Raw genomic sequence first — 15198 nt, forward strand, 5'->3', positions numbered from 1 at the left:
ACAGAGCTACAGCTTGGAGCGCGAGTCATTTGTGCATCGAACATCCGCCGCTACGGGCGGAGAGAAGGAAAAGAATTTAAAAAGAGAAGGAATCGATTTTTTTTTTTTTCCTTTTTTCCAGTTTTCATGGAATGTTTGGGATTTTCCTCCTCCGTACGCTCACTCGCGTCTTTGTTGCATCACGTGTGGCCATCGATGTTTTGGAGTTTGTTTGGAATTTTAAGGAGCACTCCTGCTGGCGGAGACATCACTGACATTCCCGGCAGTGGAAAACTATGGAATGATTGTGCTATCATCTTTTTTTTTTGTTTGTTTTTTTAATTTTTATTTTTAAATCTTCTAAAAATCTGGGTAAAACTTTTCACCTTCTTAACCTCGCAGGGAATCGAAGGAATGCTTTAAAGTGGCTCGAAAAGTCGACGGAAATTTGGTTTTCGAGCGGCGAAATCTGGGTTTTTTTGTTTGTATTTTTCGAGATCACACTCTTTGTAGAGCAGCAGTGACAGACTAGAAGAAAAAAAAAAAAGGAAACGGCGTGTACGTGAGTGTGTACATGAGGCAGAATTATCTACACGGATCAAATGCATGTATGTGTTTCGGTAATACCCCGGTGTGTCGGATGGGTGCTGGTTTGGTCTCCGAGAGCAGCTGAAGCCTTTTGCGAAAGGCGCGATGGGAGGAGACGGTTTTTTTTTTCCAGAGAGTCTCTTTCCTGCCTCCGTCTGCTCTCATTTGGTCTTTAGTTTGCCCACCTCCCCGTTCAGCTTGCCCTCCTTCGCCAGCTTCTCGTTGAGCTGGCACAGCTGGCGGAGGAAGCCGTCGTTCGGGCCGATCTCTCTCTTGTGCCTCACCGTGGCCACCGCCAGCCGGGCGTCCATCTTGTGGCGCAGCATGAGGTAGGCGACGACCATGGTGGGGGAGCGGCTGTAGCCTTCCCTGCAGTGTACGTACACCTTCCCTGGAGGACACGGGAAACGGCAAGGTTAGCGCTGCTACACGGTGAGCACAGAAGATCATACAGGGGAGTCAGACAGTCGTCCACAAATGTGTTTGTTAAAGAAGGAAAAAAAATCAACTGTGACTGAAGTAATAATAAATAAAACATTTTATGAAAATCATGCTTTTGAATTGTGGTTCAACAGAAAAAAAAAAAAACAAGCATGATGGGACCCATAAACTAATATTTAGCTGAACAACCCTTTGAGCCAATCACTGCCATCATCAGGTGTATTTGACAGAAGCTAAGAAATACGTGTGTAGGAGCCTAAATCTATTTCTTTGGTTCTGGATTTGGTTCTTATTTTACCATAATTATTTCTATTTGGTTTTGATTTTTTGTTCAGCAGTGACTTTGATATAGATTACAATTAACATTTTTATTTTGCTAAATTTATCTGTTATTTGGTTAAATGTTGTTAATCATATTTTTGGATATTTGAATTCTGTGTTAGTGTGCTGTTTGGGTTTCTTGATTTGTTTTTGATATTTTGCTTCACTATATTAGGGTCCCTTAAATTTGCAAGGGATCTTGGGAAATGAATGATAGCATGGAGCCAAACAGTTTTTTGACTGCACACACTTTGTCGCTATGTTTCCGTCTGTAAAGTTGTTTTTGTGAACTAAAGAATCCTGTTTTAAACCGCAACTTGGTGTCAGCTGGATTTTATCGTTGGAGTACACCCAGCAAGGCATACAATGTGGACATTGGAAAGCTACGGGCTTCATGAACTTTAGACCATACAACGGGAATAAGTGCATTATTAGAACCTGGAAGATTTATGTTTTTTTCCACAGTGTCCTTGAAACACCATGCAGAAAGGTTAAACTTTCAAAGCAAAAGAATTAAATTTAAAAAAAAATAAAACAAAACACAAAAAGCTTAAGAACATGAGGCGATTGGGAGGAAAAATTAGGGGAAAAAATGAGGAAACAACTTAACGAAGAAAACAAAAGACAATAAGTGGACGGACATTTAAATATGGGGGTTTTTTTGCACAAAAATTTGACAAAACAAAGCAGTAAGAGAATATATATATACACTAGAAGCTGGAGAATGTTTTGGGTTTGTCCTTAAAACACCATCCAGCGTTAGAACAAACTGGATTTCTCTTGTGGCTCTTTACTGTGAGACTGCGGCCGAAGAACACAAGAAGAAAAATGAGGAAACGACTTGAGAAGGAAAACAAAAGACAGTACGAGTAGCTGGGGAACATATGCCGCGACTAAAGTTGCCGAGCGCAGCAGCTTTCTCTGCCAGGAGATGCAAATGCACGACCTGACCTCTGCTGCAGACTCAGGCAAAGTCAATCATCTTCGCCGCAGCCGCATCCTGCGCCGAGTCGCTGCTACCCGCCGTCCGCCGAGCTGTACGCGTGTTTTCAGACCCGTTTCGTCTTGTTTGTTTCCGTCCAACTTTGATTACGCCAAAGCCCCTCGAGGGGATTCGACTTGGCAGCTTTCGCAGAGCAGCTGAGCTCGGGTCAGATCTGCACATTCTGCACTTTGTTTGAAACCCAACACCGTCTCTTCTCGTATTGTCCTCGGTCCTTCCCCTCCCCTTCTACGCTCCACCGAGAGCCAATGACGCGACCTCTTCAATACCTAATCAGGCGTCCGCCGCCGCCGCCGGTCGATGCAGATTCCACCGTATCCTCTTGTTCGACACGCAGGACCTTTGGCTCGCTCGTTTTCTCACTCCATCACTCTGGAGTTGACAAATCTCTACGTCTTTACTCTGTTTTTTTTGGTTGTTTAGAGCAAATTCATTCTGTTTGTCTAAACAGATCAGGGTTTTTTAATGGTTAGTATTCTTGAGTGTAAGGTTCCCCAATCCCAAAACCCCAATCAGAGATAATGGTATCAGACAATGGCCATTAACTCTTTTTTTCTTCTACGTTCACAGAAAAAGGTTGAAACATCTTGTTTTGCACAAAATGGACCAAAAACAAAAACCAACATCTTATAGCAAGACAGGAATGCTGGTAGAACACTGTGTCAATATATTTATTTTACTCATCAATGCAGCCTCTTACTTCTAACATAACCAAGTATAAAAACGTATTATTGTAAACATGATGTTAGCTGGATAACGTCCACCACTTTGTTCCTTCATTCATCCATCCTAACCCCATTCAGTACCAATGAAATCCACGTTTAACCTCAAAATTTGACCTAATAATTAAACATTCAACGTTGTTTTTTTCGCTGTGTTCTGCAGCACGCTTGAGGAAAATGCATTTTAAGCGTACAGCGTGTGCTGCTATTAGCTTCGTTTGTGAAATCACGGACGCGGCTAAAATTACAGCTGATGCTAACGCTGCTAGCAGAACTTCAGACATGTTTACACATAAATGTACCGCTTAACTGTATTGAGGAACACGATGGATATGACTTCCCACTTCTTCAAGGCACCACTGTTTGAGCAAACTAAATCCCGCAATAGCTTTTTCCTTTATTTTTTGATAAACTGGTTTTGGTTTTCTGTTCTTCTTGGATTTTTCAAAACCCGTTCCTCTTGTTTTTGCTTCCTGTCTGCATTTCTGCAATTTGTGCATCAGTTTAACTAAACTTCATTTTTTGCTTCCTCGTACCGGCCTGTTTGTGTCCTCTTGTGAACTAAAACGAGACAGTTAAATATGCCATGTTGTGCCATGTCATCGGCAGTTATTGCGGGAATCCTTTCTTTTCTGCTGCTACCATTAAAATAAAAGTAAAATGCAAAAACAGTCATTTATAAAAACAGACTAAACAGAGAAGAAGTCCGATAAGAAGTCTAAGAATTCCAAAACAGGCTTTTGTGTCCCATACATTGAACCATTATCATCAGTACTTTTACTCGTGGACGGATCTCTGCAACATCAGTGTTTTTGTCATCGCGGTATTTTACACATTTCGAGGAATCTGTGCAAAATCTGAATTTCTACACAAAGAATAATCTCTAGAGAACTTATGCATGTTTTATGTTTATTTTTCTACTGATGTCGCTTCATTTTTGCCCCTTTGCTGCCGTAACAATGCAAATCCGGATTAATAAAGGATTATCTTATCTCATCTTAAGCCACTTGTTCTATTCTCATGCATACAAAAGACGAACCTACAGACGACCTTGCAACACCTGCTGAACACATCCATCTGAAGGACTGGCAGCAGAACATAGCGTCTGCTGGTGGAATCGAGGTTGACGGATCGGATCGATTAGAAAACCTTGATCTCTGAGAAGGTAAAGACCCTCGTAGAGCCGACAGAAACTGCAGCGTTGGTGGTAATTCCCTTCGTCGGTGCAGATTCGATGTGAAAACACGCAGACGTCACCGCCTCCACCCGGCGGCCTTGTGTCTTCATTACGTGGCAGCTCGTGGGAACGATGCATCAACACAGCGCCTCATTAAAACCTTGGACCCGCGACCTTTTCAGAGCCGAGGGTCACAAAATGTCACGGGTAATGTCGCGCAAACTGCAGCAACACCATCGTCCTGTCGTTTCTGTAGCTGGTGATTTACCACAGCGTCGGCGCACCTTCACCAAACTGCCGGGGAGATTGAGATGCTTGTCCACGTCGAAGCTGACGATAAATCCATGCCGTAAAATAGCGGGTTCGGCGCACTAATTAATCACATCCTTCAGAGACTAATTCAGCTTCTGGGAGAGCCGGAGCCTTCTGGGATTGATTATTTCGTCAATCCTGACACTCGGCTTTCCAAAACACGTGTGAGAAACACAGCGCGCTCCGAATTAAATTTCCCTCGTGGTTTAAGGGTTTGATTGTGTCGCAGCACCTGTTCAACGTGGCTAATATCAGCCACAGGTGCCTGAAACAGTTTGACGTTCTGGGACTCGATCTGATAACAGAATGTGGAGCAGGACTCGGGAGTGCGTCGGATTTAGCCCGAGGTGCTCGTGGGGGAGGAGCATGATTATCTCCCGTCTTCACTCGGAGATCGGCGGCGATGAGGCGAAGCAGAGATTGAATCATTAAAAAAAGACGCCTCGAACCTTGTAGCCTTTGTTCGACGAGCAACAAGAGGAGCTTGTTTTCGTGTCTCAACTTGTGGGAACAAATTACTTTCAAGCGGCAGCTACTGAAGGGAGACAGACATCGTGTTCCCCTTTGATCTCCTCCACCTCTGAGGGCTTTTGTGAAGGAATAAATTCTCAGTTCTTTTTTGGGGGTTTTCGGTGCATTTTGACGCACTGATGTCAAGATTTCTTCTAACGTTAAAAAATCCTGAATTCCAGTCGTTGTTTTGGCCACGTTTAGGGCTCAGAATGGGTTTTTGTGCACATATTAGCATTCCATGTGCAGCAAATGAACGAATTTGTGTTATCTGAGGGCTGCAGGGTGGCGCAGTTGGTAGGTTGTTGCCTCGCAGCAAGAAGGTTGCCGGTTCGTGTCCTGGTGGGGGTCTTTCTGCGTGGAGTCTCCATGTTCTCCCCGTGCAGCGTGGGTTCTCTCCAGGTTCTCCAGCTTCCTCCCACACAGTCCAAAAACATGCTGAGGTTAATTGGTGATTCTAAATTGTCCGTAGGTGTGAATGTGAGTGTGCTTGGTTGTCTGTCTCTAAGTGTAGCCCTGTGATAGACTGGTTACCTGTCCAGGTGAACCTGCCTTCACCCTGAGTCAGCTGGGATAGACTCCAGCCCCCTGGTGAGGATTAAGCGGTGTATAGATAATGGATGGATGATAGAAATCGGTGTTCTTTCCTGTTGGTTTTGATGCCAGCTATGTGGAGGAAGCGGCTGACGTTGCTGAACAGCCCAATTAGCCGAAAAATCGAGATTAAACACGACCAATAAAATCAAGAGTCAAACTAATGTGTGAAACATGATGTGGATAAGAAGGGAGCTGATGGACGGAAACCAAACATGTCGTATTTATGATCAACAGTTGTTTGCTGGTAAACACATTCAGGGAGGATTAGAAATGCTAATATCATTGTCAATTCTTTCCATTTCGGAGCTGCTAACTTCCCTTTGGCATTGACTAAAATCTCATTGGGTGGTGCCAAAAGTTCCTCTGTGCAGTAAAAGCCCTGCACACTTACACAAACACAGCTTTTGCATACGTGAGTCTACTTTTTACCATTTGTTTGTTTGTAGCCTTGGCTGTGGATGAGTCCACTGATGTGACTGACAATGGTTAGTTTATGTAAGGTTCTTCAACAAGGACGAGAACATTTTCTGTGAAGACCTTCAGACAAGTACAGGAGTCGAGGACATCTACCTGGCCATTAAGGAAATGTTAGCAAAGAGAGGAATAGAGCCAGAACCTACAGATGGCGCCCCTGCCATTATAGGGAGAGAGAAAGGAGCTTTGGTGAGACTGAAGAAAGACAATCCTGAGTTGCTTGCCGTTGTATAATTCACCAGTCTGTCCTATGCTCAACCCTGTCAGATGAGCATGCCGAGGTGATGAACACACTTCTCAGGGTATCCTCGTCCTATCAGCATCGCATGCTTCGGGAATTCCTCAGAGAGGTTGAAACAAATGCTGATGATCTATGGCTCAGGTAAGGCAGGGTGCTGGAGCGGTTCTGGTCCATCAGAAGGGAGGTAGCAGCTTTTCTGGCAGAGCTGAAGAGTCAAAAGGCGACAGAGATTTCTCTCTTTTTAAAAGATGAGAAGAAGATGGATTATGTGGTCTTTTTGGTTGATATCACCCCACATCTCAGTCAACTGAAGCTACAGGGCAAAGACAATTTAATTTGTGAACTGCTGGCAGCTGTCCGCTCCTTTCAGAGGAAACTTGAGGTGTTCAAGGAAGACCTGCTGGACCTGGACTGTGTCCACTTGTCAGCATTGCAGCAACAGGTTCAGGGACAGAGAGATGTGTCTTCTTTTGTTGACTTTGTTGATAAGCTGATTGTAAACTTCAGCAAATGTTTTGACAGCTTCAGCTTTGGACAGCAGCTCACCATGTTCATTCAGAACCCATTTCTCATCACAGATGTCAGGGGGTTCTCAAAGGAAGTCACACAGCACTTCAAATGGGCAAATGCTGGGCCTCTTCAGATGGAGCTGGTTGATCTCCAAGCAGATGTGGCCCTTAAAGAGCAGTTCAGAAGAACTGACCCTGCCATTTTCTGGCTCCAAATGGTCTCTGTCACTGGTTTCCCAGGCTCAAGGAAAGTAGCCCTTCACATGCTGACCATGTTTGGCTCAACATACAGCTGAATGAACTATGAACATGAACATAATCAAAACTAAATATCACTCCAGACTCACCAATGAGCACCTCCAAATGTGTTTGAGAATGGCCCTGACACCACTCAGGCCATGATTTAACATACTGGCAGGGCAAGCTGCAGCTCGGTTCTCCCATTAAGCAGCAGGGGATATAAGGGGATCAATATAAGACAGGAAAAAAATGTAGAAGTGTTTACATTTTTGAGATTTAGGTTTTGTTAAAGATGTATATAAGTTGGTTCAGGTTGTCCAGTCATTACTTTTATCAGGTTCTGCACTTCATTTATGTAAAGTTGTATGTAAAGTTATTTATTACTACATGTTGTCAAAATGTTCTTGAACTGAATTCATTTGATTTGACGGTCAGTTACTGATTACATGCAGACGCTAATAAAACTTTTAGGTTACATCAGCATCTATCACACCAATTCATGTTTGACATCATGATGTTCCAGACCTTTGCTTTACTAAGTTTTCTCTGACTGGATCTCTTTGAATTTTAGTTGACTATCGCTGCTATAAGGGTTCACAAAGGTGCGATGAAGTGGAAAACAGTCGACCTATACAAAGGGTTGAATATCAAAAAGAGGTTCAGCGGCTACAGAGCAAAATGATTTGTTTAGAGCAGCGCAGCTCTTGGCCACCAGGGAAATTTATGTCCAATATTTACTTTTCCTTTTGCTCTATTTTTGTTCTCCACCAATTCCTGACGGTACTATTTGGTTCTTTAGCTGATGAATGTGCCACCATGTTCACCCTTTAGCTGCTAACTCTTCACTGTAGTTTGGTGCATTGCAGGTAGTGAGCAGAGCCAGTACCAGTAGCAAGAACCAAACAGTGAAGTTGCGGGATCTTTTTTTTTTTTTTTTAGCCTTTAGCTCTTTTAGCATAACAGACAGACCACTGCTGCACCCTGAGACTGGAAATGTGACCACTTCTACCTCAACGTAAACTCACCTTTGCCATTATTGTGTGCTAGGGCCTTGTCGATAAAATCAGCCCCCTCCTCAAAGAAGGCACTGAGGTCGAACTGCTCGGTGTCGTTGGCCTGGATGCCGTGGTACGTGACGCCGGTTCCGGCGTAGAAGTCTGCACTGGTGTTCACATGCATGAAGGAGGTTCCCTCGGCCACGTTAAGGACATGCGTCACCCCGAGTTTCTGCAGCCGCATCGCATTCTGGGCGACAAACCTGCACAGAGGTGAAGAACACCTTAAATCAGTTTTAGCAGTTTGCTGACGGCTGTGACAAGCCTGAGTTTGTACACTAGTAAAATCTCAAAAGTGTCTCCACTGACAGCGGAATAAAACTTATTTTGTTCTCTGGCGGCGCAGAGTGATGAGCACACGGCAGCAGAACAAGACATCCGAGACAAATAACAGCACTAATAATAACATCTAACAGATACAGCGGAGCAGCGTGTCAGCACAATTTATTTTAAAGTGATATTTTGACAATATAGGTTGCACCTTTCACGACAGCTCGGCGCTGGCAGGATCACAGCATCTCCAGAGACGCAGCCGAATACTGCAGCGCTGCATGTCGCTGCTTTAAAACGGAGCTCAAACTAAAAGGCTGCCGCTGGTGGGACGATTACAAACGACTGGATTAATAACCCTTTCGGATTAATCAGTTAATCTACAAAGTGAAGAATGAGCACGTAGAGCTGGACCTGAGAAAACTAAAAACAGGCTGTTTGTGACCCTAAAACACAGATTAAAATGATATAAAACAGGAAAACACACACAGGAAGCTGGATTTAAACATGTGGCATTTTATCTCAACTAATATTCATTATCTAAAAATTTAACTTCTTGTAAACAACATTTTTTTACATCATTTGATGCAACATTGATTTCATAATTAGCTTCTCTTCTGCCTGCATGTTGTGAATGTTTACTAGCAAATATTCCCGCAAGTCTTTTTATGAGGTTGTACAATTTGGTGTAAATGCTGTTTTCTGTTTGTTTCTTTATTTTTGCTTTCTTTTAAAGGTTGGAGGTCTGGTAATCTACTTATTGCAGATTCTGTTTGTTTATGCACTAATTTTGTTAAGTTTAGGGGAAAACTTTGGGTCAAACAGTGTCACTAGTTCAGTTTCTCTCCAAACTGTAGGTCTTTTTGGCCTCCAGATTCTCAGAATGTTAGTTAGAATCTGGTAAAACAACCGACATCCTCTCTGTGTGTTGTTGGTATATCAGCAAAGTGTTTAGTCTTTGTGTTGCTGAAACACTAAAATGCACTTGTTTCATGTATGTACAATGCAGCAATCTGCACTGTTTAATCCTTTCCAACTAAATAAAACTGAGTTACAACATCATTCAGAACTGCAGTCTTTTCAGGTTGCTAAACACTGCAAATTTAGATTTAAAATGAAATGCTCGGCCCTAAACGCAACAGCATACGATCACGTTTCTTGATATTCTTTTGAGGAACGACCTTAAATTCCAGTTATCCATTTTGCTGCAGAAGAACTTTATCTCAATCCATGCCGACATATTTGGGATGAACCTGACACTGACCCTATCGTCTGCAGAGCCGGCCCTAGGCATAGGCAGTATAGGCAAATGCTAAGGGCGCCGACATCCACGGGGGGCGCCACAAGCTTACCCGGCTAACTGACATGTATTCAGGCAAGTATTTATCAACAAGCGCCGATGCAGTTTGTCTACCTTTAGCAGTAAAGATGTTAGCGTCTTAGCTGCTAGGCAAGTATTTATCAACAAGCGCCGATGCAGTTTGTCTACCTTTAGCAGTAAAGATGTTACGTTAGCGTCTTAGCTGCTAACGTTAGCAGCGAAGACGTTAGCGAAGACGTTAGCGTCTTAGCTGCTAACGTTCGCAGCAAAGACGTTACGTTGGCGTCTTAGCTGCTAAAGTTAGCAGCGAAGACGTTAGCGAAGACGTTAGCATCTTAGCTGCTAACGTTCGCAGCAAAGACGTTACGTTAGCGTCTTAGCTGCTAACGTTAGCAGCGAAGACGTTAGCATCTTAGCTGCTACCGTTTGCAGTAAAGACGCTACGTTAGCGTTTTAGCTGCTAACGTTAGCAGCAAAGATGTTAGCTGCTAACGTTAGCAGCTAAGACGTTAGCGAACCGTCTTCACTAATGTCTGAAGACGACGGTCAAGGTGCTTGTGGTTAAATATTTGCCTGAATACACGTCAGTTAGCCAGGGAGTGTCGCAAAGACTTGTTTCTTCAGTTTCATTTAGTGTGTTGTTTGTACTTAAATAAAAGCTTGAATACATGCATACAGTTTGTGTTACTGTATGAAAATTAGGAGTGAAATTCACTGTGATGCTGGGGGGCCCAAACTACAATCTTGCCTAGGGCACCAAATTGGTCAGGGCCGGCCCTGATCGTCTGGAATCACTGTTGGACGTTCCTGTAGGTGGTTTCAACATTTTCTGGAAAGCCTAAACGCTTTGGCGGTTTTCTAACGAGACAATCGCAGGTGTCCACATGCTTTATAACAGGGATTATCTCTTGCAGAAGCCGAGCGGATGCACAAAATTCAAAGGAACAACCAACGTAAGGAGTCTTGTTAAGGTGTTTCAGAAGGAAGGAACTCAATTTTTCCAAAGACAGTCCCTCGTTTGGGGTTTAAATGATGACATGATGGTCCAAAATCTCCCTTAGGTGTTCAATTTATGTTCGTTCCCATCAAACCATTCGGCGACCTCTCGTGCCCTGTGGATGGAGGAGACCACTCCCATCACGACAGCAATGTTCCATCACAGGATAAAGAATAGCTCTGTATTGATCTGCAGTGACCCCTTCTCTCCACGGGGACCCAAAGCACGGCAGGCAGGGATTACAAGACGGATGCAGGAAAAAAAAGACATTCAAAGGCTACATTTTAGTGCTTTTACATTCACTAATTTAAAGCACAACAGAGACAAAAAAAAAAGATCTAACATCTACTATAACCGCCTCTTGTCTAATAATCTGCCTTGTTAACAATCCTGCAAATTAGAGCAAACAAGCCGGTACAACAAAACAAAACACACAAAGCAGTGCGAGGTTCTGGCTGCTCCGTCCTGCTTGGCCCGACGCCTGCGTCCAGTGTTGCCGTCCAACCTGGCCCGAGGCATCGATTCTGAATAAAGCTGCTCTTTGTAAGTGTTATTAAAGGTTTTATGGAACATTTAGCGTCAATAATTGTACATAATTTACATTTAAAGAAGAAAAACTGCACCTTATTGTTGCTATAGGACACACAACCAGACCGCATGTATGGTGGCAGAAAATATCTCATTTTAGATTCTACAGATGTATCGAATCCATGTTTGTGTTGCTTTAATTCAGCGTCATAAATCTCCATAGCTGTGTGAAACGCTCGCCCTGACAGCGCCGTGTGCTTTAATTTTACTGCTATATCTGCTTACAGTCAATACGAGGCGGGGTGAGGCGAGGCTAGGTGACCCTGGGCAGCTCCCTGGAGGCGGCAGCTGCAAGAACTAATAATAAAAAAAAAAAAATCCTCTCTGCCACCATTTTGCTTCACGGTGTTATAATTCAACAACTAAAGAATCGAGGCTAACAACGGTCATAGGAGGAGGGATGAAGGAGGCCATCTGCCTGCATGTCAGCTGAAGGGCACTCGGATATGTGGTGAAACGAAGCCAGACGTTCCCTTTTTCCGCCGGTTTCATTCACAAAATGCGTGTTTAGACCGAGTTCCTGTTCATAAATGATTCAGTAAATGCTTAGTACGAGCACTAGGAGCGACATAAGTAACGAGGACATAACGCCGAGGCATCCGTGCGTGAGCGAGCGAACGTACCGAAGCGTTGTTCACTGTACTGTACTCGCACACAACACAATGCAGAGGGTTCACCTGGGTCCACAGCCACTGGTTTCCTTCGTCCTGTCCCGGCCTCCTCACCCTGGGATCTGCAGTCCCAACACATCCATTATTAAAGAGCAGCTTCACAAAGAGCCAGAGTGTTTCTCAAAGCAAACAACCACACCTTTAAGTCCGTCCCCGAGCTGCTGACTACAACCGATCTGAAAACCGTGCAAAGTGCAGCCATAATCCATTTACGGACCCGGAACACTTCGCCGGCTAGTTGAATAAAGACAAGTGCTGCTCTGGTCTTGTTTTATTGAAATTATTCACAGGTAAGCATCTTTAACTTTGCACTGAGTGTCTGCGCATGAAGTTGAAGTTTACATCCACCTCAGGAGCCAGCTTTTATGTCTACGTAGGAATTTCCTGCTCGGGTTTTATTCTTTTATTTATTTTACTTATTGGAGGTATTTAATATTTAATATCTCCCAATATCATTTTCCTAAATTTCCCAGAGTGTGAATTAGCTGTAGTGCCCGATTGTGCCACCAGGTGGAGCTGTTTAATACCGTAGCCGAGGTTTAGTAAGTAAAGGAGCACCATGACGAAGACCGCTACCCTTTTTCCACTAAGAAGAACCAGGTGCTAGTTCTTTCTCACCTTGTCACAGGAAAAACACATGACATGCTGAACATTTTGTTATCGATAGATTCTACAACTTACTGATGTTCCCTGAACGCGCCACATTGCAGGCTGTGCTAGCTGCCGTTGGTGCTCAGACCGGTGTGCGACCAAAAATGACTTTAAAAAGATTAAACTAGGGCGTTCTAATGTCCGATTTGTCCAAGATGAAACCGAGTGATTTTTTTCTCATGCGGTCTTTTCTATGAGCACAAGTAGGTGAGCTCCGTTTTTCACGAAAAGACCTAATTTCTAAGCGTAAATACCGCAGTACACCAAAGTTATAAAAGTACTGTTTTCCACCACTGTGGTGCTGCTGGTGGGACACAACTGTACCGGATTTCACCGCACAACAGTTTGTGCAAAACTTCCGTGTGTTCCAGGACTCATTCCAATACATCTGCGATTGGACCAGAGACGTCCTGTCCAAAAAATGACACAAATCTGTAGTACCTGTTTGTGCCATCAGGTGGAGCCTTTTACTGTTTAATAACTGTAGCAGAAGGTTAGCAAGTAAAGGAGCACCGTGACAAAGACTGTACGAGGCAAACTGACCTCTAGCCAGCGCAGAGACGTCACCTTAAGGTGGGATACAATGAAATGTTACTCATGTATCCCAGCTGAAGCTGTTTTCAGGTGTCTGCAGGTTTATGCCGATATCGATCAGTTAAAAGTTCCTGCAATCAGCCTCGATTTCAATCTTCATGATACGTCTACGTGCATGTGAAAGGTCTGAAAATCCCCAAGGCTAAAGTACACGTAGCTATCAAGCAAATCTGAAGTAAATTTGTGAAATGCCGCCCCCCAAAAAAAGACTAAAATCAGGCTTGTTTCCATTAACTGCTTCCACTAGGTGGCGGTACAGGCTACGATAATGGACTAGAAGATGCCAGAACCAGCTGTTTGCCCAAATAAACTCAAGGAACAAGAAGCAACCAAAACTTGGGACGTCTTCAGATATTGTCTTTAGTCGGGAAAGTTGGAATAATTCTTTCATGGGCTTTTCAGGATCTTTAAGGAGACACAAGCTAAGATTTTCTTCTCAGTTTTTTTACTCTGAGAGGTACGATTCCACATGAAACAGTTCTTTTTCAGCAGATTATTTGAAACCATTTACATTTTCCTCTGAGCTCTTCTCGGTGGCTAAGTTGGAAATAAGTTGCGTGCACCAATCAGGGTTCAGGAACAGAAGAGTTTTAAACTTAAATACGACTCAAGGATTTAGTTTTTTAAACTTGATCATTGCTTATTTTTTGATCAATTTTTGAATATTGAATAGTTAATACAATTTAAATCTACATTTAAGCGATTATTGTTCAATTATCCCTGAATATTTGACATTATAAAAACATAAAGACTAAATTTAGCTGCATGTTTTCCACATCAAACACCAATAACTGACTAAATTCAGCTTGTTTACGTATTATTATTATTTCTATTATTCTTATTTTGACCCTTGTTTTTATGGTTTTAGCCTCTATTTTTGCAAATTTTATTTATTCTCTTTCTTAAACTTGATATGGCTTTTTTTTTTTTTTTTACTATATTATTCGTTTTTCTTCGATTACCATTCGCTGTATTTCACTCGATTTCTCACATCTCTGGTCTTTTTTCTTTCTGTTGTTTAATGGTCATCATTTGTAAACTCTGTTTATAAAAGGTGCTCTATAAATGAAGTTATTAAATTATAAATCATCATTAAAATCCCAATTAACATCACGAGAATAAGACAAATCTGTGTCATGACCTCAAAAAAAAAAAAAAAAGACGATATATTGAGGACTAAAAATGGTTAATGGGCCCAAACCTTTGGGGAATCAAACATTTAACGGTTATTTTAAGGGCAGATCTTTTTCCTAGTTGAGTCACGAGCTGTAACAAGAGGAAAACTTGTACTCGCATCGTGTTAATCGCTGCATTTGTTTTGATCTGATTTGGCCGGACCAGCTACACGGTTTGATCTGTAACAGGGTACAACTAATAGGATGCATCAGCAGAGAGGCTGACTGGGTCCCAGTGGTGGAAACGGTGGACGAGGTTCAGGCTTTAATCAACGATCGATAGCGCCTCGGCCGGCCTCAGCAATATCACTTTACACCACACGCCGCTTTCAACCTGTTTGGACACAATATCCAGTGTTTACTTTATAATCAGTGGACATAATTTCCTCATCAGACATCAAAACCTCTCCTTCAAAGCGAACCGCGACGCTGAATCTCTCTCTGACGGCCTTCAGGAGTGCCAGCACTTCGTCTGGAGACTTGGCCACTCAGTCTGGCATATTCAGATTGATTTTGTAGCAGCGCCGGGCTCCAGTAATGTGCTTGTACTCGGCCCTGCTCGGCCTCCTCCACCTCTGGGCTGGAGCCACATGATGGACTGCAGAGACAACGAGATCCTCGGGGGGCTTCCCTGGATCGCCTCTCTACCGGGAATCCATAAAAGGAACATTAAGAGCTGCTCCGTAATAGCTTAGATCACATTACAGCTCGGCAGAATGTATCTGGAAGTTAGAGTTTCTGCAGCTGTTGTTGGTCTTTATT

The 15198-nt window shown here is 43.1% G+C and overlaps 1 protein-coding gene across 1 annotated transcript in view; it reads right to left on the minus strand.

Moving 5' to 3' along the window:
• Positions 1-339: 339 nt before the first annotated feature.
• The window catches only part of dusp3a (dual specificity phosphatase 3a), a 19953-nt gene continuing 5094 nt past the window's right edge, over positions 340-15198 (minus strand). The window contains exons 2-3 of the mRNA XM_008297408.1: positions 8140-8372; positions 340-958 (exon numbers count right to left, since the gene is read on the minus strand). Coding sequence (XP_008295630.1) covers positions 729-958; positions 8140-8372 — 463 coding nt within the window. The 3' untranslated portion in view covers positions 340-728. The remainder of the gene's footprint in view (positions 959-8139; positions 8373-15198) is intronic.

The sequence above is a fragment of the Stegastes partitus genome, unplaced genomic scaffold (assembly GCF_000690725.1).
Source record: "Stegastes partitus isolate 25-593 unplaced genomic scaffold, Stegastes_partitus-1.0.2 Scaffold1216, whole genome shotgun sequence".
Lineage (NCBI taxonomy): Eukaryota > Metazoa > Chordata > Actinopteri > Pomacentridae > Stegastes > Stegastes partitus.